The sequence below is a fragment of the Neodiprion lecontei genome, chromosome 6 (genome assembly GCF_021901455.1).
Source record: "Neodiprion lecontei isolate iyNeoLeco1 chromosome 6, iyNeoLeco1.1, whole genome shotgun sequence".
Classification (NCBI taxonomy): Eukaryota; Metazoa; Arthropoda; class Insecta; order Hymenoptera; family Diprionidae; genus Neodiprion; species Neodiprion lecontei.
The window spans coordinates 18161109-18186254 of record NC_060265.1 but is presented as its reverse complement, the minus strand read 5'-3'; the positions used below and the strand labels follow the sequence as shown (position 1 = coordinate 18186254).

Below are 25146 nucleotides of genomic sequence, written 5' to 3'. Positions count from 1 at the left end.
AAACTTCAACAGGATTTATAATTTCGTATTTTACCCATTTTTAGAGGGCACTGAGACAGCCTCGAACAGAGCCGTGCTTTTGTATTTGGATTTACAATTTTTCGGGAACCTGAACTCCAAAATACATAATCCTGCAACGTAACTTTTTTGGTAAAACTCTAAATTATTCAATACATCTCATTCTCAGTATGAAACTGTAAGTCGTTGTAACGACGCTTACCTGGAACTCGGGTTCGAAGTCACCGACCAAATCGTCGAACATTTCCTTCAGACATATAAATAATTAAGACGACAATGTGCTTTTCGATATTTAAAAACCAATACTGCCTTCAACGTTCGATACTCGTACAATAATCGACAGAATTTGTTTTGGATTTTAGAAAGCCGGTATTTGATGTGACATTCCTAACCTCAAAAACTACACGTGTTACAGTAGGGGTATATGCTCTTAAATTACTTTCGCAATCCGTTAATACTTACACTTCTTTCATCAAAGTAATTGCGACGAAATCTAGTTGCCCAGCCACCACAAATATTTTCAAAAAATAATTGGCACTGTCCGTATCCGTTCGGAAGATGGGATTCACACAACTATCACCAACTACACGCAACCACAACGATACAGAACGCGCGACCTCGATGTAAGGGTGATCTGGGCCTTCGGCTGAAATCGGAACAGCTCGGAAATATTCGGCCGTTTTTCGTAAATTTCTCGTGAGCTACAGTAGCAGAGAGTATAAAGTGTAACTCGTTTCGTTACGTTGCACTACATTCGATTCTATTACAGTATTTCGTTGAAAGACTCGCGCATAGCTTGGAATAAAATATTGAGTCTTAAGTAACTTTCGTTTTCTAATAATTCTTAATGCTCATTGCGAACAATTGGAAGTATGGCAGTGACAAATACGTTAAACGGATAACAACATACATAAGGAAAGGTTCGGAACGGTAATACTTACGACGATGCCGGATAAGTTAATGATAGTTTCGGTACTAACAAATCGATCATCACTCGCAGACAAAGGGAAGAATTTCGATCGCCTTAGCCCAATTTCATCGACGTGACAAATACGTTTTCATTCATTACCACGCCTATATTGTGCATACTTTCAATGGTAGATTATCTACCGCCGGCACCAAGTGGATTCTTGACCTAATCCAGAGCGGGTCAGAGTTATGTGGTCACAGTTACAACGAGTTCGAATTATAATGTATGATCTGCAGTATAGGTTCGAGTTGGTATACCAGCGTTCACTTTCTTCTCAATTGCTATTTAGCGGGAATCTTTCAAGATGACTTTGGTGTCTGCTGATTGTGAGATCATCTGTCAAAAACTTCCAATGTCGATTTAAACAGGATGACAAGGATACAAATGTATTAAATTCAAACTACGAATCATTGAGTTTATTGTGCATGTAACTTTTGCCAAGTTGTAAGTCCTCTTTGTTTTCGTTGCTCAATCTGTCCCATCGCTAAAGAGTTGACCATGTCTGAAAATTATGTTCAATGGTGCACATCAACGCTCATTTCGCAAGCTTATAATCGATTCTCAGAGGCCTTAGTGGTTTAAGCATGGATGTACTGCCTTGGAGCGGATTTCGTCAATATATTTACTGTACAGTACCATTGTCACGAAGGCTGTGTTCTTTCAATTCATACTTGAACAAAAGTTTTGTTGCAAAGTACCAAATAAAAATCGCAATACCGAAAATAATATATTTTGCGAACTGGACTAACCGATTTTTGAGAAAGAATTATCATACGTAGCAAGGGCCGTAAACTTAAACGAAACATTGAGAACTGATTTTATTGACAGGAAAGGTGAAAAGAATATATATGTTCACTTTTCCGTTTCTTTCTGCGTACTCCGTCAATACAATTGTCATTTTTCAGTGACAGACTCAGATAATGAGACGCAATATGAATTCTTTTGAAACCAATCTGAGAGATTCATGATTGGAAAAACACGAGCATATTGTGACATGTTTTTTAAAAGTTGAGTGAAGTTGTCCGTACGAAATAGCAAAAATGTAATATTTTCAGATATTCCTGTTCCGGTTATGATAGACCAAATGCTACAAGACGAAAACAGAAGACATAAATACGATAATGTCTTACTATCTTGCTGAAATTCCTAAAATCTATTTTATTTGAATGAGAAAAAAAACGATTGACAACAATGATTACAGGCAACACTGGTAATTGAGATACAGACCTGCACTATGGCACGGGTTTTGACTTATTTATTTGGACGATCTGAAAGGCAGCAAAGTAAATATTTCTTCACCTACATTGGAGGACACTCCGATATGCTATTTACGTTTAATATTATGTATACTTGTCACACTCTCTGTTACATGATGTAAAGATATCTACCAAATCCGCTCTAAGGCAGCACACCTATGCTTATCGTGCTACAGCCTTCATCAAGAAAAAATGTCGGGACTGGAGAGGAAGATTTACGAAAATGAATAAAATGATATCTTGGAATGCTCGTGAAATATCGCAGTACCACCATTATAACTGACATGAATCTAAGACTATCTTTCCCTAACTTCGCCCACATTTACACACGTGTGCATTGTGCGGAAGGATATTGAACACCGACACCTGTAAGTTTCACAAAGTATAATGTATGACACGAAGTATGAAATGTGTATTATGTTGAGTGGAGCCCTGACACTTATCGCGATGTGTTTAAATTTAGATTTGCTCGCTGTCGATCGTGCCATTTAAGTTTCTACTTTTCAACATGATATGAAAATGGAAAGCCTCACGCGTTGCAATTCTCACGTGAATGCAGCGCGATTATCTTACTGCTGAGTATATTGAGATATTCATTAGCATAATAGTGCTATCGGGACACAGACTATTATAGTAATTTATTGAATTTGTTCTATTTTTCATACAGTATCTGTGTTTATGAAGAATCGTAGAAATTGAGAATACGCCTAATGCCTACACACTTGAGACAGATTTGGTGACGGTAATCTTATAAAATTAATACAACGTAAGCCGATGAAAATATAAATTATTCAACTACAACTACGTGCGTCAGAATCCTCTACTATCAATGAAAAGCAGTGAGGAGACGGCGTGGCAAACGCAAGGCAAACAGAAATGGGAAGCTTCCCTTTTATTTTGAAATAGTTGTTCTCCAATTCTTACCGCACAACGATGAGAAATGGTGAAAATCAATAGCAGGCTGAGCAAACGCTCGCGTATGCGCGAGATAATTGAACTCTATTGGTAACGGAGATCGTACCGTGGCAATATATTCGTTTGTAAGGTAGGGGAGTCAACTTATTTGAAATAGAGCACGAGCTGTAAAACTTTTGCTCTTTAAGTACCCAATTGGGGTTCTGTTCTCATGACGATTTGTCACAGTCGCCATTCACCGATCACTTTCCCAAAGCATTGTCAATTGCTACATTAATTATTGGAAATCTGCGTACCGTGAAAAAAATTTCATTGCCCACATAATCTCTATTAGCTGCGCGAGATTTCCACACTTTAAAATGTGCGCTAAATGAACTTGAATGCTAATGAACTAATTAGTTAAAAATCAAAGTTGGCTTTCATTCGGCGTGGGACGCGATTTATTATTAGAGATGGCTGCGCAAGAACACACATTGTCTCCGTGCAAAAAAATTTTTCACCGTGCAAAATGTCTTCCAACGCATTCATGATATTCCACATTCCAATTGACGCATTCACCAACTCACGAAAATTTAATTCACATCCTTCATCATCCGCTCTCGCAAATGATATTGCTTTATAGGTTCGAAGGTGATGACGCCACGTGTTTTCACAATGGCAGCAGCCGTTTCAACGGGCGCAGTTTGGTGTTATTCGTAGCTGGCGCACAAGGATGTCGCTGATCAGGCGAGGAATTTATTTACGAATGTCAAATAATGAATTTCCCAGCATAAGATCGTCTATCCGAAAATTCTTTCCACCCAACACTGTTGGCGAAACAAGAAAGAACACAGTCAGAATAACAAACAGTATGTACAAAACAGATGACAAATTGGAGATGTAAATTATAATGTAAAAAGAAGCCTCCGTAATTTCTGGCTATTATAATTTGCGATTGCAAATTCAGCAATTATGTTGGAAAGCGATTGGATTAAAATATCGTATTCAAATGACGTAAACTGCTGTTTTTACGTGCGTTGGAAAGCCGGCGCTGGGTTGAAGTTAGTAACGTTACCGTAACGATGCATGTTTAGGAAACATCGTTACTTGGCACATTTAGGATTGTACGAAATTTAGTAAACCATAATAAACAAAACATTTTGATATTTTGAAAAGTTAACTTTTTGAAAGTCATTCGAGAATTGCAGAACAATGGACTTTTTTCTGATGTTTCGTTACGTCAATGCTACTAACTTCAGCCTCGTAAATAGTTTGGATGAGAATGAATAAAATATTGAAACTGAAATTGAAAGAAAGGCAGAAACGTTTGCTCTTTTGGCAACTCTCAAATAAACATTCGGAAAAGAAATACAAATATCTAGAAAATAATCGCACTAATCTTTGCACTTGCATAATGCTATTCATAATAAAACTTTGTCATGAAAAATTATAGTATAAGGTTACAACGTGGCCTCAACTTTTGAATTGAATGCATTGCATTTCTTGCAGGTGTCATTTCTCAAATACATAGGAGGTTTCAGCATGTGGAAAGCAAAAAGTCTGTGGTTTATGGGATGCGTAACAGATGAACGTGCGTCCAATAGACGCAGGCCATAGATGGATATGTGCACCATTACACAATACCAATTTGATCCGAGCTATATCAAAGGTATGTGTAATGGATCAAGCACCTTATATTTTTGTGCATGGTCATTTTCCGCACCTGTTCGTTATCACTATAATGTACTTTCTTGCTTTACTTCGTTCGGAATTGTTTTTTTTTTTTATCTTACACTCGATTATGATATTAGTCTTGATTGAGGTATTATAATAATAACGTAGAACTATAGCACACATATTTTAGTTTATTTACAATTCACAGATTCGTTATCACATTGATGTATTGTTCCAGAAATCATTTCAAATAACTGAAACTTCGTCGGACCAATTAAATTGGTACTCACAATCAGAAAGACGTTCCGAGAAGTCAACCGATTAGATAAACAGTGAAAGAGAAATGGAGAATGCACAAACAGACGCTCAGAGGACCAACAAATCATTGAAATATATTTCTCCCACATATTTTCAGTATCAAATTTATCCAGTTTTCTTTCTCAATTAAAATAAAAATGCGGTAAAAAAATTTCTTTGCACAAAATACCCTATGTTCAGGTTATTTGAACCTCAGCACTGGAAATCATAAACTGCACGATCTATGCATTACTTAAACAGCCAAAGGCAATTCAGAAATGTCTATCATCCATTTTAGAGTTATTGAATATTGTCTTAGAATCGTATCTAATAACCCTGTAAGATAGAAACTCATTTCATAATATCTACAGCACCGAATGGTAAAATTTAGGATGTATTTTGCTTTCCGAATTAACTAATTTCGACGTTAGATATACATATACGAGATAGTAAGTAATGTATGAGGTAGTTCAAATGATCGTGAACAAGATTCGATCCCTACCGAATTGGTCGTCGATTTGTTTCCTACTTCTACTCCACCAAATATACATTTTCTAATCTTTTCAGATATTTTCCAGTTGCCCTTTAAGTGTGGATCTTTTAGATCTCATCTTCCATAACTCGAGAACTGCGCATTTGGGAGAAAAGTTGTGAAGGGGGAAAAATATGTTGTTTTCTGAATTGGTTGATAACGAGTTTTTCAGAATTTTTGCGCATATTTCGTTGAAATTGTTATGGGATGAATGATGGTTACCATGATGTTATTACGGCCTATTTTGTGTTCGCAACATGTCGCCTACGCGCACGTACGAAGGATAAAACGAATTGAGAAGAACTTGTGTGGAGCAGTTGAATGTTTGAGTACAGGTACAATACAATTGATTTGTTTTAAAACATATGGAGAGTACAACGAGAAGATGTAGAGGAGGAGAAAGGGAAGAGACGTGAATTTAGATGTTGGCCGAACGAAAGATGACTTGAGAGTGTGAATACATGGCGGGAAGGATGCAAGGGACTGGCTAGCTGCAGTGTACGAATAGAGGGAGCATTCTGCTGATGCGGGTAATACATGGGTAGTTGAATCTCTAAAATATTGGTAATATAGCAGTTCAAAATATTTTCATGAAAATAGATCAGTAATATTGGCCATAGTCTAATCTCGCATATAATTTATTGTATAATGTACCAATGATCCACAACGATACAGATTTAAATATATTGAATAAGGTGGCATCAAGTAGTTTTTTTTTTTTTTTACATTTTGTGTGACGAATAACATGAAGAAGAATTTGTGAAAGGCTTCAGGTAATAATTCGATATACAGTAATACAAACAAAAATACGTAGATCAAGAACGAATGGTTTTCTCATGTTCACACTCTGAGGGTGTACGATTTGACGTTTCGTTCGACATTTTACAATCTTGATTTCAAGATATGATGCGTCATGGATTATATTCCACAGTTGCGATGCTTAAAACATAGGGACGTTCATTCAAGGAGTATTAGAGGGAAAGAGTTTATAGTGGGTTTAAAGAACGGCTTTCGTGCGCGATCAGTCTTATCTGTTTGACGTTTACTCGAACAGGAAAATTCTCAGTTCAAGAATGGTAAATGATGCTTGATTCGCGTTTCATAGAAGAGGGAAAGGAGCGGCGGGGGAGGGCGCAGATTTGGGCGATAATACGAGTGAAAAAGTGCAATTTTCATCAAAAATACCATTTCTTGATAAAAATATCTTGAAATGCTGTAGGTTCAGCGAAAATTCCAGGTCATCTCTCATGTGCGAATAATAACACCGTAGTGATTGAAGTGCTCGATTCATCACATCACGAACACGTACATACTTTTGGTAATGACACTTGAAAAGTTCACGAAGATGCTAACTCTGCCAGTAGAATTGCTTGGCTCGGTTCACCACGCATTTGGAAAGTAGTGTAATATCTGCGTCGATGGTGCCACTGTCAGTTTGCTTGTTCAGCTGTGCAAAGTAGTCCTGGTCGGGAAGCCCGCTGTTAACATGCAATAATGCCTAGATTTGCGAATAAACGTTTTCATTTATATCGAGAAGTTCTGGTTTCGTTCAGTGAGTTTTCATTTGTCAGACTTGCAATATTTTTCGTCGACCAAATGACGAAAATGTAATCCGTTAAATGAGAAATTTAGTTAGAATCTACATGAACGGTTACAAACCAGAGAATTTGGATAGATTTGAGTTCCATGCCATGCGCAATACTAGTTGTATTTTCTTTTTTTCTTTTTTTTTTTGCCGATTTTTTGATCCTGTAGTTTGAAAAACTGCTCATATAGCCGAGGGTCGACGTACAAATGGTTAAAGTTTATGTGAACCATTCTAACTGTGCCTGTGTACGTAAGGTGACGTCGGTTCAAGAGAGAAGGAACGTATGCCTCCGTGTACGTGTGAAACAAGTTAATGCCATGTTAAAAAAGGGTTTCTGAACCGATATAAGTACGCAGTAATAATAGGTGAGTGGTTGAGATATAATTTTCCGCAGACGTCAGACCGGCAAGTTTTGAAACGAGTGAAAAACTTGGCAGAGACTACCGTATTCGTCGTAGGAGTCCATTTGAATTAAGATGCGGGAACCTCCCTTTCGCACCCTGGAATCGGCCAATCGGAAGCAAGTAATTCCCAGGCTATTCTTGGGCTGAATGAATAGCTTTCAAATATGAAAGATACTGTACATCGATTGCACCTAGCACGAAAGCCAAGACTGTAATTCCTTCTCGAACCTCGAAGCGTTCAGAGAAATTGGTGGTGCGCTCCAGGTTTCTGACTCGTTTTGCGAGCTCATCTGAGAATAATTGCCCTCAGCTGATCACTGACTGGTCAGCATCGCGAATTATCTAGAAACAAGTCGCGTAAAAAAGGTCTCTATGAAGCAACGCGTCACACTCCGGACTGCCATCAATGTTACCAGATATCCAATAGCTCCTATTGCTTCCTGGCCGTTGCCGCGAGGAGTCTCCCGCTTGAATGTCGCGTTGCATAACTTTCGCTGGTGGTTTTCCATCCTCCACACCATAAGCAATTCTTACGGCTGGTTTTACAACGTTTATAGCCACAGTGGCGACCCCGACGTCATGATTAGAGCTTTGTCAGAGATTGGTGCCTTGTACTCTACGATTTTCAAAATGTTGATCTGCAAAATAGAAGCTCCAGGTCTGCAGGTATGTGGATACAGCGTATAGTTTCTAAATAAAATGATTAACGAATGCAGTGTTAATGATGCCATCGGCGGGTTCCCTGAGTTTAAAGGCGGTTGATCCTTGTCGTCGGGGCTGATATTCAGAACCGTAAGCTGTACGATTCTGTTCAAGGATTAACTTGGTGTCAACTTTGTGAAAAGAGAATCGGTTTTACACGATATTCGCAAGAATAAAATTTGTGTCTGTGAAAAAAAATCTTCAATTCATGCTTTGAATTAACTTCAACACAACTCGCTCATGATCCAAGGGTAAAATTTTGTTAGAACCAACCTTTAGTCCACAAAAACTCATAACTATCCAGCAAACACTTTCGACAAACAATTCGCGAGGTTGGGAATCTAATATTTGCCGTATTTTGATGATATTTATAATGCCAAATTAGCTATCCTTCGGATGCATTGATACTTCGATAACCAATCGAGTTTTTTTAAAATCACTTTCATATTTGAACATAGTATCTGATTTCGGTAGCTTTTGTAATTCACTTATAATAGAACGCGTGAATTCAGTTACCGTCTAGTTATCATGGAAATAACTCGTTTGAACACGACCTTTGTTATTCAGGAAACGAATCGAAATGGTTATGAGTAATTCTTTTTAAAATTGAAAAATGTCGTGTGTATTAAATCTGGGAACCATTGATTAGTACCTGATCGCCGAGATGCAGGAATTTCTGGATAAAGCAAACGACAAGGAACTGGAATTAATTCAGCAGTACGTGGACAAATGTCTGCGTTCTCATATAGTCCGGTCAATTTAGACATAAAAATACTGATCAAGCAAGATCAAATATTTATGTTATAAACTATGATTTCATGAAGCTGGAGGTCGAAAAAAAAAATTGTTTTTTTTTTTTGAGGCAGTCTAATATATACTATATATATATATATATATACTATGTATATCCGTATATATACTATGTATGTCAGTATATATACTATACATATACTATAATATATACTATATTATACTATATATACTATACATATACTATGTATATCCGTGACATATACAATATGCGTGCATATTATATAGAATGTAACTCGTTCGACTTTTAGAATCGCGATATCTCAGAAATGATAATTCTTAGGAAAAAGAGTATGGAGACCATTTTTGTGGGTAATTTTATGATCTACAATTTTGGTCTAAACAATTTTTTTGATAAAATTAACCCTTAACGAGAAAAATCGAAAAACCCGAAAATTTTGACCTTTGACCTTTAATAACTTTTTTAGCACACACGGTATCGATGGGGACGTTTTTTTTTTTCTTTATAATGGTAAACCCAAGGTCTCTACCAAAATTCAGCTCTGTCGGAATTATTGTGTTTCGAAATGTCTAAATTGACCGGACTAATACGACCGTAATGGTTTCCTGCATGCTCGGTCCAATCGCCTACATCCTTGGACCACTGTTAATTTCACAGCCTCTACCAGGAGCCGCGGATTATCCATTTTCACTAGAGCCAACATGGCTTTGGATGATTCTGTACGCTTCGCACAGTGTGATCATAGCCCAGGTTGGATGCATGGCAATACTCGACTTTATGTTCGCAATTCTACTGTGGTATGCCGGTGCCAGATTTGAAATGCTGGGATTAGAATTTCAATGGGCAACTACTCCGAGTGACGTTCAACGCTGCATCCGAAAGCATCTATATCTGATAAAGTGAGATTCATTTTTGTATACCTCTTGAGAGTACACAATTGTTCAAATTGTGTACAAGGGCATCTTTGACATTCGCAATGAGCATTCCTAATATTGTTGTTCATTTCTTACTTTCGAAAATAAATTCACAATTTGTACGTTCTTAGACAATAGCTGGGTAATGAACATTGATAGACAAAAAATGTATATTCTTATATTGTTTTTGGTTGAAAAAAATTTAATCTAATTCACTATTAACATAGCATCCACTTCGTTATCGTTTTGAATGGCGATAAGAAAATTGGAAGTGTCAATATCTTCGTCCGATCATAGAGCATCGTCTTCATTGTTTATCAAATAGAGTGTTGTGTAATTTGCTTATTTTTAATGACAAATAAATAGTAGAACTAAAATAAAACGACTATTAAGGAGCGAAAGTTAGCGTCGAATCAAGACGTTATCGGTCTTTCGGTGTGTAAATATTAAGCCTAGCCGAAAAGACGATGCGCGAATGTTTTGAATAAAGCCACGGGTGCCGCGAAAATGCGAATACAACCAATTTCAAACTTCAAAATAGCGTACTTATATTGCATATGTGCGAGGATCATTTCACCCGTAGCCATATTCAGTTGTCATAATGTTTTAGATTACACGTGGTGTTACGAATCTTATGACACCCCCTCCACCACGCATCATCTTTTCTCACTTTGTGGACCCCTTCCCTCTCTCTTTGCCTGTCACACAATTAATGGACGACCCCTATTTGAAACCACTCAAAATCAATGTTTTAACGATGTCCGTTATCATTACGATAATTCCTTTCATAAGGTCATAATGATCAATTACTCAATTCACGCCTAGCCTGCAGAATCATTCTTTCCAACGTATTGGTCATGTTAAGGAACTGAACAATCTTAAATTTATGTCAATTTTCCGATTATGCACAGGGGTTGAGTCATTGCTATTTGTAAGCACAGGGATTAGACAATAATTATTCAAAGAAACACTACTAACACTAACTTTGCGTCTTTGGTGACGTCATGTTACAAACTGAGCTCTTCGCTATTCCATTACTCTCAGCTAACGATCGGTGCGATCGTGAGGAGGCTATGAATCCAGTTCGTAAACCATTTTCCTCTGTCTTCAGATACGTGGATAAACTGAAACTCGCGACGCGTTATATGGCTCTGGAAGTCACTACTATTGCAGTTTTCGCCGTTATCACAGGAGGCTTCGTACTTATCCGTGTAAGTTTGAGACTGTACCTGATCACCCATATTGCGTTCAGTGAATAAACCAAATATAGATAATTCTAATGTTCGTTTCTTATGTACTACGAAATATTGTAGAATCCGTGTAGGTCTACACGGAGAGAAAAAACTTTGAATTTTTACAGGGATTTCTGGAAAATATTACCGTGCTTTCCAATAAACGTGATGAGAACTGCCAGCGTTAGAAATATTATAAGAAGGTTTCAAAATTATTGTTTGACTTACAGGATAAATATTGTTTGCATTGACCAGAGAAAAATTTTCTCCGTGCATTATTATTTTTCTCCGCGAATGATTAATTTTCTCTGGTCAACGCAAACAATATTGATCCTGTATGTCAAGTTTCACTTGAAAAATATAGAAAAAAACTTAAATCCATAATTGTCATCGAAATCTTTGCAGCCCTTTTAATATGTAAAACGATGAAGTATTCTTACAAGTGTATACTTTTTCAATAAAATGGAATTGTTCAATAATTCAGGAACATAGTATACGATAAAACTCATCAACTTACATTTTCTGTGACGGTGGGTGTCTGAAAATGTCTTCGTATATCCTGTATAGAAATGAGAAATGGAGAAACAGTCGTCACGATTCTTGGTAGAAGTCTGCAGCGACAACCATAAGAAAAATGCGAACTATGAAATTGGGCAATTCATTTTATATGAATGAAAAATAAAGATTGTAACCTCGTTCGTTTGCGTTATGTATCCGTTATAGGCCCCTTGCATAACAATATGTATGTGTCAGCGCTGCCTAGCGGAGTTTCAAGGCGTTACATCGATGCTTTTTCCATGCATGTGCACGTCACAAAAATTTGAAAGCTCGAACTTTTAATGTGCTGCATTTGAAAAATTCGCTATTACATTTTAAATTCAATGATTCTGAGAGATATTTTTTATTTTTTTTAAATGCGTAGTATATTTTTTGTGGGAGCAGATGAAAAATTAGAAGGTCCACATTTTTACGGTGCTGCATTAGAAAAATGCGCCGTCACATTTTAAATTTTTTGCTGCCGAAATACATAGTTTCCAAGCAAGGTAGTAATTTTTTTCATAAAAACCCATAATCTTTGTAACATGCCTCAATAGAAACTGCATTAGGTGTCTTTTACATCACAATTATAGTAACAGCAGGGTGATTTTTCTCAGATTTTTCTCTCCGTGCACATACTGGCGAAGTATGTTTTCTTCGAGTTGGTTTCCGCTTTGGAACTCTTCTTATTCACCTGGCCAGCAGACAATCTAATCGACAAGGTAATTGATATAACAATAAAATTATTCAGAAAATCGTGAACAACCGATTATCTTTGAAGTTATCATGGATAAACTATTTTTGAGTCTCATTTTATTCCGTGCACCTCACCCGTTGTTTTCATTTACAGACCGAGAAAATCGGATACGCAGCCTACGGCTGTGCCTGGGTAGGAAAACCGTCCGGTATGCTTCAGGACTTGTTAATTGTCATGCTCCGAGCTAAATCCCCGGCGGTCATACCGATTGATGGCTTGCTTACCATCTTGTCACTCGAACTCTACGGATCCGTAAGTTCTTTCGAATTGATCCTCGCCTCCGATTCTGTAATCTTTGAGTTAGAATATTTGAAGTACACATAATGTTTATTTCAAATTCATTTTCACAGACGATGTCGGCTAGTTTCTCCTATCCTACAACCCTGCGAGTTATCGCTGTTACTTAGGCAAGGCCCGACGGGAAAACGTTCACCGGTAGAACGTTGATCGATAGTTCACTCAGATGAAAATCCCGTATATCATTCGATATTACGCTATTCTGTGAGTGACGATAGATAATAGCAAACCAGTAGGAAGTCTTGATCATGGATGTTTACTAAATGAAATTGTGCAGTTACTAAATAAAGGAAAATCATCCCCAAACCAACGCGACGTGAAACAACTTTGTCCTCTCGTTATGATTTTAGTCCTTTTCCCAATTAATAATTCAAACCAAATCAATTGATTGAAAAAAACCTCCAATATATATGAACCGTCTTTTAAGACAGTCGTGTAGCTTCTAATCTTAGTAACACGTTCGTTGTACATTTTATACGTAAACGAAAAGATAATCGAACTTATTATATTTGAAATGATTCTAAAGTATTTTGCAGCAAAAGTTGGTAAGACGTTTTAAATCATTGAAAATAACATTTACCCGATACTCTTCAAGCGAGATATTCACTGTACAATGTCGCGTAAATATTTCATTACATTCTTTCAAATTTTGTAATGTTTCAAAATATTCATAGTTTCTCGCCTAATACGTTATCGCGGAAGTCTTTTAACCGTTTTGATACGTTCAATGACCTGTGGTTAACGATAAGGTGTACACGAACATATCGCTCGTATGAATTGGTCTCTCTATAGAGTATAAAATTACTTACGGCTGATTGTTTTACCTTCCTGATAAAATCAATTCTGATTAGTTAAACGCTCTGCTCGATATGCTTTGCGGGAGTCAAGCAGTTTATACGAAGGGTCAATTTTACCTGGAATATGTAATAATCTGAATGAATGAAATCAGATACCGTTTAAGACTGTACATTTATTGCTTCCAACGCCACCATCTCGGTTACCTGAGAAATTTGTTAGTCATGCTGATTGTTAGTAATGATACGCTGAGCTGAAGTATTTAAGCTGCCGTAAGAACCTAATGCAGGATATTTAGAAACTGAATTGTCTTCAATTTTGCCCTTTTCGTCTAATTGGTGAAAGTGAGGTAAGTTGCATTTGTAGAGTGATAAAATGATTCCTTTATCATGCATCGCATTGGAAGAACGTCGTTTGAAAAATTTCAGATTGTGGACATTTTTCTACCACGGATCATCGCAACTTCTTCTAACTCATTGATATTTCAAATACTAGGACTTTGGTACTTTGAATAGCAATGCCTCATGGTGGGTGAACGGAAATCGCATACAGCGGTAATGCTCACGATCATTTCGATGATTGAAAGAAACTGTGACGTGTGTATAATTTGTTACCAGCTTCGAAACGAATGGAACTTGAAGGATTCATGATCGTATATTACCGAGAAATAAAATTTAATGCGAGTATCGATACGCTTAAAACTACTATGTCCTTTTTTCAGAGTGCCAATTCTAATATTTCATCATTTTGAAGCTGTACCGAGTTTCGACAAAATATAAAACCATCAACCAGAGGCATGCCTTATGGAAATGGGGAAATTGTTGAGGCACGGCAGTACGATCTAATCAAACAAAGCGGTTAAACGACACTTTTCCTAATCCTAATTGGGTTTTAATCAATCTTATTTACATTTAGTGAAGTTCTGTTGCTGAAAATGCCATCCTCAGATTTCCGGCATTCCGGGGACTCGTCGATGTGTGGTATCATTTTCTCAATCGCCTCACCAATATACGCGAAGCAGCAAAATCCACTTGATGGAAATTTTAATGATTCATATTTAGATAGCATGAAAAACTAAACTTCAGTCATGATTAAAGGTAACTGGACCCAACACCGCTTAATTGCGATTTTTCGATAACTGTATTGATAGAGAAAATTTGTTGAATCAAACGAAATTGGTTTCAGTTAACTAAATCGGGCGGTTATGGGTGGTTAAAAGAATATCAGGTAAATACGACAATATTTTCAGTTACAGGAATTAAATGAAAAATAATTATCTGAATTGAATAACAAGTTGAGTCAAGTACAAGGATGTTGAAACGGTAAAACATGTAGTTCAAGGACCCGTATTACGTAGATGATTCAACAATCATTTTGTTTATGTGAATATCTTACTTTTCGATCCAACAAATATTTGATTAATTCATCATATTTGTTGGATCAAGTCATAATTCAAGATCATTGAACGAATAAACGCATGAAAAACCTTTAATGACCAAAATACCTGTTCGATATAAATATTTTATTTATATCTAATGTTTGCGGTTAAATAAAGACTACCAATGTTTGATAACTGGAGTGTACTTGCTTTGAGTGAATAAAGTATTGCATCTATCATGTTTGGTTGACATGAGAAAATGAATGTATTTGTCAACTAACCCCAATTTCGAAACGAAAAACGCAACAGGTTATAGATCAGTACATTTTCATCATTCGAACAAACGATGCATTGCTAAAAATAAGTGCTGCTTTTTGTGTGATCGAGTTGATCGGTTCAAAAAAATTGTCTCGATTGCCGAATTGAAGGAACATTCCAATCAATCGTTTTGTTTTGGTCTAAGAATGTACATCAATTTCGTTCAAATAAATGTTTTTCCAATTCAACTAAAGGACGAATTTGTGGTATCCATAAAAATATCGATTTGTTCCTTCAATTGCATCGGCCGTTCGAAGACATATAGAGACTCAGAGCCCTGGGTTATTTTTCGTTACAGTGCCGTGTCTGGCCGAGTTTGGGGGTATCGGCAGTTTCACGTATTACCAAACAAGCAACATTAAATCCATTATCGTCATTTATGTAATTCTGAATATCCTAAAATTTGCCCTGTGAAAAAAAGATTTTTTCCCATTGGTTTTAGCACTTTGACAAACTATGAATTGCAATAATCAATGTATAACATTTCAACAGTTTAGAGGAAAAATATGGTTGATGAGTACGTCAATATTATATAGAAGGTAAAATACATTTTTTTCTAGCTATTTCTCGTCACATTTCCAAAAAGGTGTATTATTGAAAGACAGTGTTAACAACTTATAAAAATTTTGTAAATGAATTCGCAAAACTTTTTTCTCTTTATTTCAGTTAATTTGCAACAATTAACCTCACGATAGACACATTTTCAACATTCATTTTTATATTTATTCAAGCACTTGTGTAATTTTTCTCAATTAAAACCGAATCACCAATACGTTACCAACATTTTACATGCGATAGATATTGGTAAAGCAGAACTTATTTCACCGGCGTGGTCAATTGCTTGGTTGATAATACGTGACACTACTAAAACCCCTAAACCCGGCCAGACTCGGCAGTGTTACGAAAAATAACCCAGAGCTGTGAGTCTTTACATATCTTCAGTCGGCGCCCGTGTAAATAACAGAGAAAATTTTTGACTATTGCGTTTTTTACTATTATCACGGAGTACTACGACCAATTTGATCAACTATTGAAGTTAGTTCGTTTAACCGAACCATATCATTAGAAATGTAATTTAGACTTATTTGTGTCTACCTTTCTGATCCACACGATTTCAATGTTTCCAAGAAGGCATGACAAAGTCATGAAATGTCTCCAGATAAGATCATCGAACCACATTACTCTCAGTGATATATTCTAATTGACCATCGTCCGGGCGGTGAAAAAACATGTTTTAATGAAAATCTGAGCACAAAGGGCAAACACAGTTTTTATTCCAATAACAAGTGAAACGGCTTTGTATAAAAGCATGCTGCAACAACACTCATTCCGAAAAATCAGTTCGATTGCAAAAAATGGTTCCAGTACCGACACATCGGAAATGGATAGTTCAGCTTCACGAGACGTTGTTCGCTGCTCACCCTCACAACGTCTCTTCACTCAATACATCTGCGGGCTCCGACGCCCAGGTGAATGCTGCTAGTCTCTGTCCACGAAACGGAAACGCAGCGGTTTGTTGGGGACGTTGACCACCATGTAGTTACTGCCGATGTCAGCGTAGTCGTACTCGATTCTGAACTCGCGGATCAGCTGTGTACAAGGTTACAGAAGGTCGCTCTTTTCGTCAATTCCAAGCTGGCGAGGTAAATCTACCCTGGTATTTGTATTAATTTGGAAACGAGGACCAACCTTTGCTGTCAGCAGCATCATCTCTGTCTCGGCCATCTGTTTTCCCAAGCAAGATCGAACCCCGTAACCGAAAGGTAGAGAGCTGAACGCTTGGTGTTCGCCACGCTCCGTGTTATTCGACAGCCACCTTTCTGGCTTGAACTTTTCCGGATCTTCAAAATTTTCCTCCCGGTGTGACGATATCTGATTAGCCATTATGACGTACGTCTGCAGAAAATTTGGTTCATAATATCGCTTGTCGTACGTAGCTCCTCGATCATTGCTAAGCGAATACTCACGTCTTTCGGAACCACGTATCCGTGCAGAGTTATAGACTTCGGGAGAACTCGTGTCACGTATGGAAATGCTGGTCTGAGTCTGTCGAATGAGATAAAAATGCGTTTCATGTATACTGAGAATAGCTCGTGACAGTTGTCGATACCGCGGGAAATTCACCTGAGACATTCTTTTATGCAGGCACGTAGGTACGGCATTTTCTTCAAGGAATATTGGGTCAGCTCCGACCCTCTGCTCGGCATCAAAGCACCAATCTCTTCGTACAGTTGGCGTTGAATTCTTGGATTTCTTGCCAAGTAGTACAGGAGGAAAGCCTCGCTATTCGTTGTCTAAAAGTACATTGCGTACTTACTATCACTATTAAACTATCACCGCGACTAGGGATACCTACTTAAATACGAAATGATCGTAACCTAGTTTTTCGTATACTTTCACAAACGTTTTGAATCTATATTCCAAATTGCGTGGCAGAATTTTAGTACCACCGAAGTAGCGGTGCAGTTTTTGATAAAGATAATAAGCGACGGAGCCGAGTAAAAGTAACTTTGTGATTAGAATGACTTAACTCACCGCCTGAACACCTAAAATGATCATGTCCATTATCAGAGTCGATATATCGTCAGGCTGCATCTCTTGATCCAAGATCAGCTTATCTAGGATTGGAGAACCGTTGTCCTCGACATTGTCCGCGGTTGAATTTTTCTCCTGGTAGGTGGAGGCTGATCGATTGCGTAATTTGTTCTGAGCTTGTCGAATGTACTTCCCGATCACTCTGATAATGTAGCATCGAAGAAGAATGTGAGAAAATGATTACTGACCGCGGTGACGGGGGTTTCAAAATTACGGAAACTCCGATTCATACCTACCCATCAATAACGTCACAGGCTGCGAACAGTTTCCTGATATACGGCGTCTCGAAGAACCGCCAAACTTGGAAACCACTCTCACAGCGACTGAGATATAGATGCGCACTGGTAAGAGCTTCGATTATTCTCGCCGGTTCGGACGCTGCATTTAATCCCGATGGCTCGAGGAAGCCCAAACGTCGATTTAGCAACAGGATCGAAAAGGACTCCATGCCCCAACGGGAAAGGTCCTGATCGAAGTCGCCCGGCACCTTTTCACATGGTATAAGAACACAGTTTTTTCCTCCAACTTTCGCAATACTACCGACACAAAATGTAAGTGCAATTAGCGGTGTACCTCGTCCTGCCTGTTCCGGATTTTCCGTATCCTCTGCACGAGCTCGTCGCACGTCATTTCGAGTTTTCCAAAATACCGGGTCAGCTGCTGGGCGAACGGTTTGTCCAGATTTCCTCGAAGCTCCGTCCACTCCGTTCCTTGCCTACGATTCAGTGATCAGAATTGTTATTCTTAATTTGAACGTATCTCAAGTAATGCAGTTGAGTTATCTTTCTAGTCGGTGAGGACGTGCTCATCCGACTGCCTGCTCGACTGACATTGTAAACGGCCCCGGTAGCCTGGATTTTCTGTAGTGTAGCCGATAATGCTGCAGAACGTCGATACCACTTCGGACTGGCGCCTCACCTTCTTGTTTGTAAACTTCAGCAATGTGTTCTGGCCTAGCGTGAATGGTCATAAACGTGTCAGAACATTTTTTTTCGGTTCATAGATACATAGTACCGAGAATAAATCGCCGTTGCCCACCTGTGGATCATGACTATGTCACCAGAAATGGGTCCATGGATGCGAACTATGGGTCCGTACCGGTTAAACAAGTACTTCAACGGCATCACGTTTCGGTTCCACTTCAGCTGACCTATCATTGTGAAAATTCTTTAACGCACGGCAACTGTTACAAGGACTTCAATCTAGAGTTTGAGTGAATGATGATGCCTCTCATGTGACTATTACAGGTTTGCGGAGAAACAGTAATGAGACAATTTATTCAAAACTCGAAAAACCTTCAAATTTCGAATAAACATGTACACAGTAGACACATCCAAGTTTATTGAACCGCTGCACGCGGAGCAAAGTGAGTTCGAAAGATGAATGTATATTCGAATTTTGAATACCGTTTAGTTCGAATTTTTGAATAAACCATACCCAGAGTTAATCTGTTGATGAGCAGGCTGCAAATTAGTTGCGTACCAAGCAGAGGTACGTATTTCCAATATTTTTCAAAGATCTTCAAAGCCACCGGGCCCGGTATGTCTTCGAAAGGCAAGGGAGTTTTATCTCTTGTTACTTCCGACGATACGCTCACATCTGGTATTTCAAAGACGTTACTTGCTTGCTGCGACACCGCGGCATCCGTCAGAGGTATCGTGGCAGAAGTTGGTGAAATTTCCGAAGCCAAACCACCGGCTGTTTGCGGCTGAGCTATACTGGCTGTTGAAAATAAACACATTTACTGCAATTTCTGATCAACTGCACAGGCATACAACTAAAGGTAATACGTCGAGTTACGTGAATGCGGAAGAAAAGTGAATAAAAACTCGCATAGATGGAATGAAAAACTTACAGATCAGTTCACTGGATGCATCTCGAAAACGTTCCTGTCTCTCGATCGCTGTCAGTGGTCGCGTCTTTTCAGCAAAAAGACGACGAACCGTTTTCCAGGCGACGAACGAGTTTGTGTTTAGATTCACGATACCGCAGCGAATGAACATACGCTGCATACTGAAGTCGCGGCGTTGTGTTGCAGTATCAAAAACACGTAATTTAAACGAAGAAAAAGAGAAAAATTACAATGTATCTATATACATCAAACGTGTCATACATCATTGGATTCTACAGAATCGACTCAGTGAAATAGATACCGATCTATACGGAAAGTTTTTTATTCACTCACTTTTCTCGGGATCTCTAACCGAAAGCTGGTTGCAATGTGATCAAAGTTTAAAAGTCGAAATGTCCAGTCAGTCAGTAATAACGTTTACTTTCGTTTTTCTTCTTCTTAAATTTGACACACCAGAAGCTGATAAATCTAGACGTAAACAACAAGCTCGTTGCTACTGGCAGCTTGGAAAAAAAGAATCGAACGTTGTAATTCACCACGAACCGTGCAAGTATTGCAGGAATTCTCTACAGACTGAATTTAGTGGATACAAATCGAATTCCTATTCACAAGTGAGCAAAGTCCCTGCAGTTAATCGTCTACTCAGAATCTTTGGTGAAAGATTGAACAACGTTCAAATGATTAGTTCCCTGAACAATTTCTGCTATCGGTATTGTACTGAATTAGCGGTTTTATTCATGTAACCTCCAATGATATAACAAAATAGCTTACACATGTGTACAGGATAATTTCGCATGGTGATCGACTTGCAATAATTTCACGCTGCGCCATTACTAAGCTACTGACAATGAGTATGTTTTTCCACAACGATTTATTGATTTACAGAAAAATTTGTAGTGCCACCTGTAAGAAGGAAACGACGTTGCGATTCTAGCTGACAAATCGTAGGAAGGTTTCTCTCTATCTACATTTCACTTAGTAATATATTTGTGAGCAGCTGAGCTATCTGGCTTACCATCGTAGCCGTATAGAAGTTGAACGAACATCACCTGGTAATCCAATCAAAAATAACAAGCTGCCGTATTCAAATGTGAAATCTTAACTTGCACGTCTAAGAAGACTCATCAATTTCAACACGGTAGAAATCTGTTAAGCTACAGGCATTGTCACAAGTTGTAGACCCGTTTCAAGTGATCGATCAAGTTGATTGCACTCTGTCTGAAGTAAGAGTAAAGGAACTTCTTGACCATTTCTATGCTCTCCAAGTTGTCTGTGAATATGATAAGCCTCCGTATGTCTTCGTCGAAAAGCGTGAACAAGGGCCGAGCTCTCTGAACCATCAGGTTGTAATGCTCGTTAACCTATAACATCGAAAAAAGATTCATGGAAAAAATTATTGTGTTTATTCATATGATTTCTCGGTATGGATATTGTTCGAAATGTACTTGTAATAATGGTATCAATGGTTCTAAAAGCACACGAGTGAGATTTACCTATTATACAGTTATGATGTAAATTAATACAGCTGCGATTCGGCACAGTGTAATTGATAATGCCAGGAAACGAAAAGCAGTTATCGCACAAGCTTTGCTTGGTTATTTCAATTTTCATTAAAACTCTTCGATAGATTATCAGCAGCAACAATTAGGTAACGAATCGTTCAAGACCTGACTTGCATTGACGTACCGCGTTATAATTGAACTGCTTAATTGAAACAAAGCGTTATAAAATACATCTACCACAGAAGTAAGTGCACAAATTATTATTTGCATTTTTATTGAGTTAAGCTGTTTGCCTTAGTAAATCCAACTCACCATCTGCAATTTATCAGTTTTTTTACTGCTCAGCAGCCGCGTAATGACATACGAGATGTAGTCAACACTCAGTTCACACAGTCTATCGATGTCATCCAAAAATTTGGAGTAATATTCGTAAAATTCAACGTGTGACATGCCGTGCAATACTCCAATCTACAATACGGTTAAACTTTCGTTATAACAACAACAACAACAACAACAACAACAACAACAACAACAATAATAATATTAAAATCAATTTATCGCGCTGTTGGGACAAGTCTCCAATACACTGTAACGCAGCGTTTTAGAGCCGCGAGTCACAAGGGCACACAACTGAAGGGAATCTCTAAGAAACGCGTCCCTGGCGCGGTACTCCGATCGAACTCGATACAAAATAGGCAATAACTACTTTTAACTAATTCTTTCTTTGTAAATTCTGTATTTCGCGCTCCGGCGCACGCTGAAAAAGTACTCGGACGACGACTACTGATAACTTGGCCTACCGACGGTCCCATAAGACTGCACTGGCTACCTTGGTGTACTTCTAAACACCTGGGGTAGCATCCATCCGAACCTCTCGTATCGCCTCGACTGCCGGTGAACAGGGATGTAAAGTCTTCCAACAGCCGAGGGCACCACTTCTCAAGGAGAAACCAGCCTCCCGCTTTCTCGGATGCCGTGAGGATGGCATACATGACAGACCGTAGTCTGCCATCTTCCGACTTACCGGCCCCAAATCACTACGTCCGGCTTGATAAAGCCTTCCTATCAGTAAGGACTATAATCATGCGAGTCATTAATGTCTACGGCTTGCAGTTGCATTCCGCCGTCGTGCGACTGCATGATCTCCTCGATACATCGTGGGCAGCCGGCCACTGCCTACACGACCAAGAAGCTGGTCCAAGCGAACAATGAGGCGTTACTTTCCAATCGGTAACTTTGACCGAGAGTCACTCTGCGTATGCCTCTGTCAAAGGATGTCCCCAATGATAGACAACCTGGACAGTAAACCGAAGCAGCTGATTAATCGCACGAGTTGGTGTCAACGAGGAAAATCGCGAGCAGCGCATTACGCAGCATCTAGCGATAATCTTCGACAACGCGTGACCAAGCCGTAACCGATATTCGCCACAGGGGGATGGCCTTATTATGGTGGGGGTCGAACAACCAATCAAAGGGAAGAAGAATCACCCTCACGACAGCGGCGAGATCGGCGAGCCGAAATCCGACCTCGGTCTGTTATTCTACGCTTGACTCGCTAGGAGACAGATGCGATTCTCCCGATACTCTCGTTTCGAACTACCGATCCTTCCTTTTCCTTTATCGCTCTACCGTTACTCTATCTACCGTTTATTTACCACCCTCTATCGTTGTACTGCCGTTAGCCTCGTTCCTTCCTTTAAATTACCTTCTTTTAAAATAAATTCAGTGTTGTGTGCCCGAAGTCACCGATTAAGGTAAGGCTTCCGCCTTTGCTCATAATTTCTATTTTCTTTCTTATTGTATCTATCTTTCCTTGGTTGCATCGTGTGATGTCGATATTGTGTGAATCATGGTCCGCGGCTTAGAGTTGCGGTAAGTCGCCGTGTGACTGCATGATTTCAGTAATTAATTAATTTCGTGTCTGAGCGACCTCGCAACTGCCGAATAATTAATTCATTCGTATTTATGAATTTTTCTGATTATTCATGAGTTTCTATCGTATCTCGAGCCCCATTGGCTTTATCTTCCGTTTCTTAATTTTCTGTGACAGTAGTGCTTATTATATTTTGTTTCTGGTATTGCTTATTACATTTCATTCATATCCCGCCTATTGTATCGTATATCAAGTTCGTTGGAGTCTAACCGAGCGTAGAATTAGCCGCTAAATACTACCGCACCTTTTTCTATTGCTACTTGCAATCTTATATTATTTTTGCTTGTTATTCTTTTCTCTGTATCTTTCCACCGTATCGTATTTCCTTGTTAATCTAAGTTCTGCGTAATATTCTTGATTCTATTGTATCGAGGGTTGTTTAGTGTATTTCTTTATTTTGCGAACTCTCCGGATTTCTCACTCTCTCATAACTTTGTATTCTCTCGAAAGTTATGTTTTAAGATTTCTTTGTACAATTCTTCGAATCCCTAAATATTGTAAACTATTGATTCTATCCTTTATGAGTAACTCTCCTGTAAATTATCTTTCGTACTTAACCGTTAACTCTAGTCTATCGTCTACGCTACCGATTTTTGTGAATTATTAATGAATGTCAATCTTTCATACTGGTTAGAATTTATGGTAAATTTGTCTTATTCTTCCGTCATTATCTCCCGAGCTATCGTCATTTTTGGTTTCCATCGATTGCAATAAAGTTCTCACTCTCGTTTTTAATTAACAGAATAATAATTCGCGTAGCGTCATTTGCAACTTGGGTAAGGTCACGTCGCCCAGTGACGTGTAGTTCAAAGTAAATTCTTGGATTATATCGCTTCTTCCGACCTACGCTCATTTTTCGCTGTTAACTATCGTCTCTCGTTTCAAAGCTACCGTTTAATTCTATTCTATCGAAATTTCTGTCAACAACTACCGCCTGTTTTATTAACTACCGCTATCGATGCCCTTTTAATTTGCCTGTCTTGAACCTGTAACCTACTCGACAATGTATGACTGATTGACCTGTTCATTTTCCCTGACTCGAGTTTATTCTTTATTTCATTATTTTCTTTAATTCTTTAATTATCGTTAGCTGCCTTGAATACCGCCACTCTACCAGTTCGTGTGAGTACCTGAGCCTAGTCAGCCGTTCAACGGGTTCTCTAGTTACTTTCCGTACTGTCTCGAATGGTTTTTTTTTTTTTATTCGTATGATTGTTTGAAATTCGACGCTAACGCGTCTGCCGTCCAACGTGATTGATTTTGTTATAGTTTAGTGTTCAGAATAAGTGGAGAATCGCGCCAAAGTCTCAACGGTAAATTCTCCTCGGAGGGTAACAGAATTTAGCGTTACAACACATCGGCTCGATTAAATAAATATACAATGTGTGTAGCATGTTTCGTCACAGATAGATTGGCGTCGCTCAAAGGAAGGTGAAATAAGATAGTGAACTTTCCTCATCCTGCCGCGAAATATTTCCTCTGCAATGAATACGCGTTAATTATCCGAAAACCAGGAACTGGATACCACATCAAGAATCACTTATTGAGATTTGACTTAATAAAGCGTAATAAAGCGTAACGAAAAGAAGTGCCGTTTACGAAGACTTACATTTCGCGAAGCTCAATTTACTTTTTTAATTATTAGGTACGTAGCCATCGATTTATAGTAGTTGCGTAGATAATTTTTTATTCAAATTCAGGTCTGCATAGTAACATTATCTACGTATAAAACCACGCGATTCGCTTGTCACATCTGTAATCGAAGACTTACCGAGACCGCAAGTATACAGACAAAGGCTGCCCACCTTCGGTTACAGAAACGAATCATTATGGAACTAGTTATTGGCAATCGGTTATTGTTGTATTGAAATACGACCAGCTCCGTGCGCAGCCGGACCAAAGCTGAGACATGGGTTGACTCTGGGTTCG

General features: G+C 38.5%; 3 protein-coding genes across 6 annotated transcripts; 1 reads left to right on the top strand and 2 right to left on the bottom strand.

The window, feature by feature from the left end:
* The first annotated feature begins 7867 nt into the window (after nucleotides 1-7867).
* LOC124295131 lies at nucleotides 7868-13140 on the top strand. Its single transcript, XM_046743981.1, has 6 exons — nucleotides 7868-8299; nucleotides 9765-10006; nucleotides 11133-11232; nucleotides 12408-12512; nucleotides 12641-12799; nucleotides 12898-13140. The coding sequence occupies exons 1-6, from the start codon at nucleotides 8006-8008 to the stop codon at nucleotides 12952-12954; spliced, it is 957 nt and encodes a 318-aa protein (XP_046599937.1). The 5' UTR covers nucleotides 7868-8005; the 3' UTR covers nucleotides 12955-13140.
* A 3449-nt stretch (nucleotides 13141-16589) lies between these two features.
* LOC107217934 (probable cytochrome P450 12a5, mitochondrial) lies at nucleotides 16590-20249 on the bottom strand. Of its 3 annotated transcripts, none has more exons than XM_046743965.1 (12): nucleotides 20116-20249; nucleotides 19786-19943; nucleotides 19368-19652; nucleotides 18969-19080; nucleotides 18761-18883; nucleotides 18504-18645; nucleotides 18167-18417; nucleotides 17871-18072; nucleotides 17460-17629; nucleotides 17303-17381; nucleotides 17025-17231; nucleotides 16590-16925 (listed from the first exon to the last, which is right to left on the bottom strand). In XM_046743965.1, the coding sequence occupies exons 2-12, from the start codon at nucleotides 19940-19942 to the stop codon at nucleotides 16815-16817; spliced, it is 1839 nt and encodes a 612-aa protein (XP_046599921.1). In that variant the 5' UTR covers nucleotide 19943; nucleotides 20116-20249; the 3' UTR covers nucleotides 16590-16814. The 3 variants fall into 3 exon arrangements, with proteins under 3 accessions (XP_046599921.1, XP_046599922.1, XP_015511133.1); XM_046743966.1 differs by having other exon boundaries at nucleotides 19413-19652; XM_015655647.2 differs by lacking the exon at nucleotides 20116-20249 and having other exon boundaries at nucleotides 19786-19972.
* Nucleotides 20250-20634: 385 nt separating this feature from the next.
* LOC107217941 lies at nucleotides 20635-25123 on the bottom strand. 2 transcript variants are annotated; one of them, XR_006905045.1, is made up of 4 exons: nucleotides 24989-25123; nucleotides 21597-21752; nucleotides 20798-21143; nucleotides 20635-20685 (listed from the first exon to the last, which is right to left on the bottom strand). XR_006905045.1 is itself a non-coding variant. In XM_015655661.2 (3 exons), the coding sequence occupies exons 1-3, from the start codon at nucleotides 25043-25045 to the stop codon at nucleotides 20949-20951; spliced, it is 408 nt and encodes a 135-aa protein (XP_015511147.1). In that variant the 5' UTR covers nucleotides 25046-25123; the 3' UTR covers nucleotides 20635-20948. The 2 variants fall into 2 exon arrangements, 1 of the variants encoding a protein (XP_015511147.1); XM_015655661.2 differs by having other exon boundaries at nucleotides 20635-21143.
* Nucleotides 25124-25146: the final 23 nt, after the last annotated feature.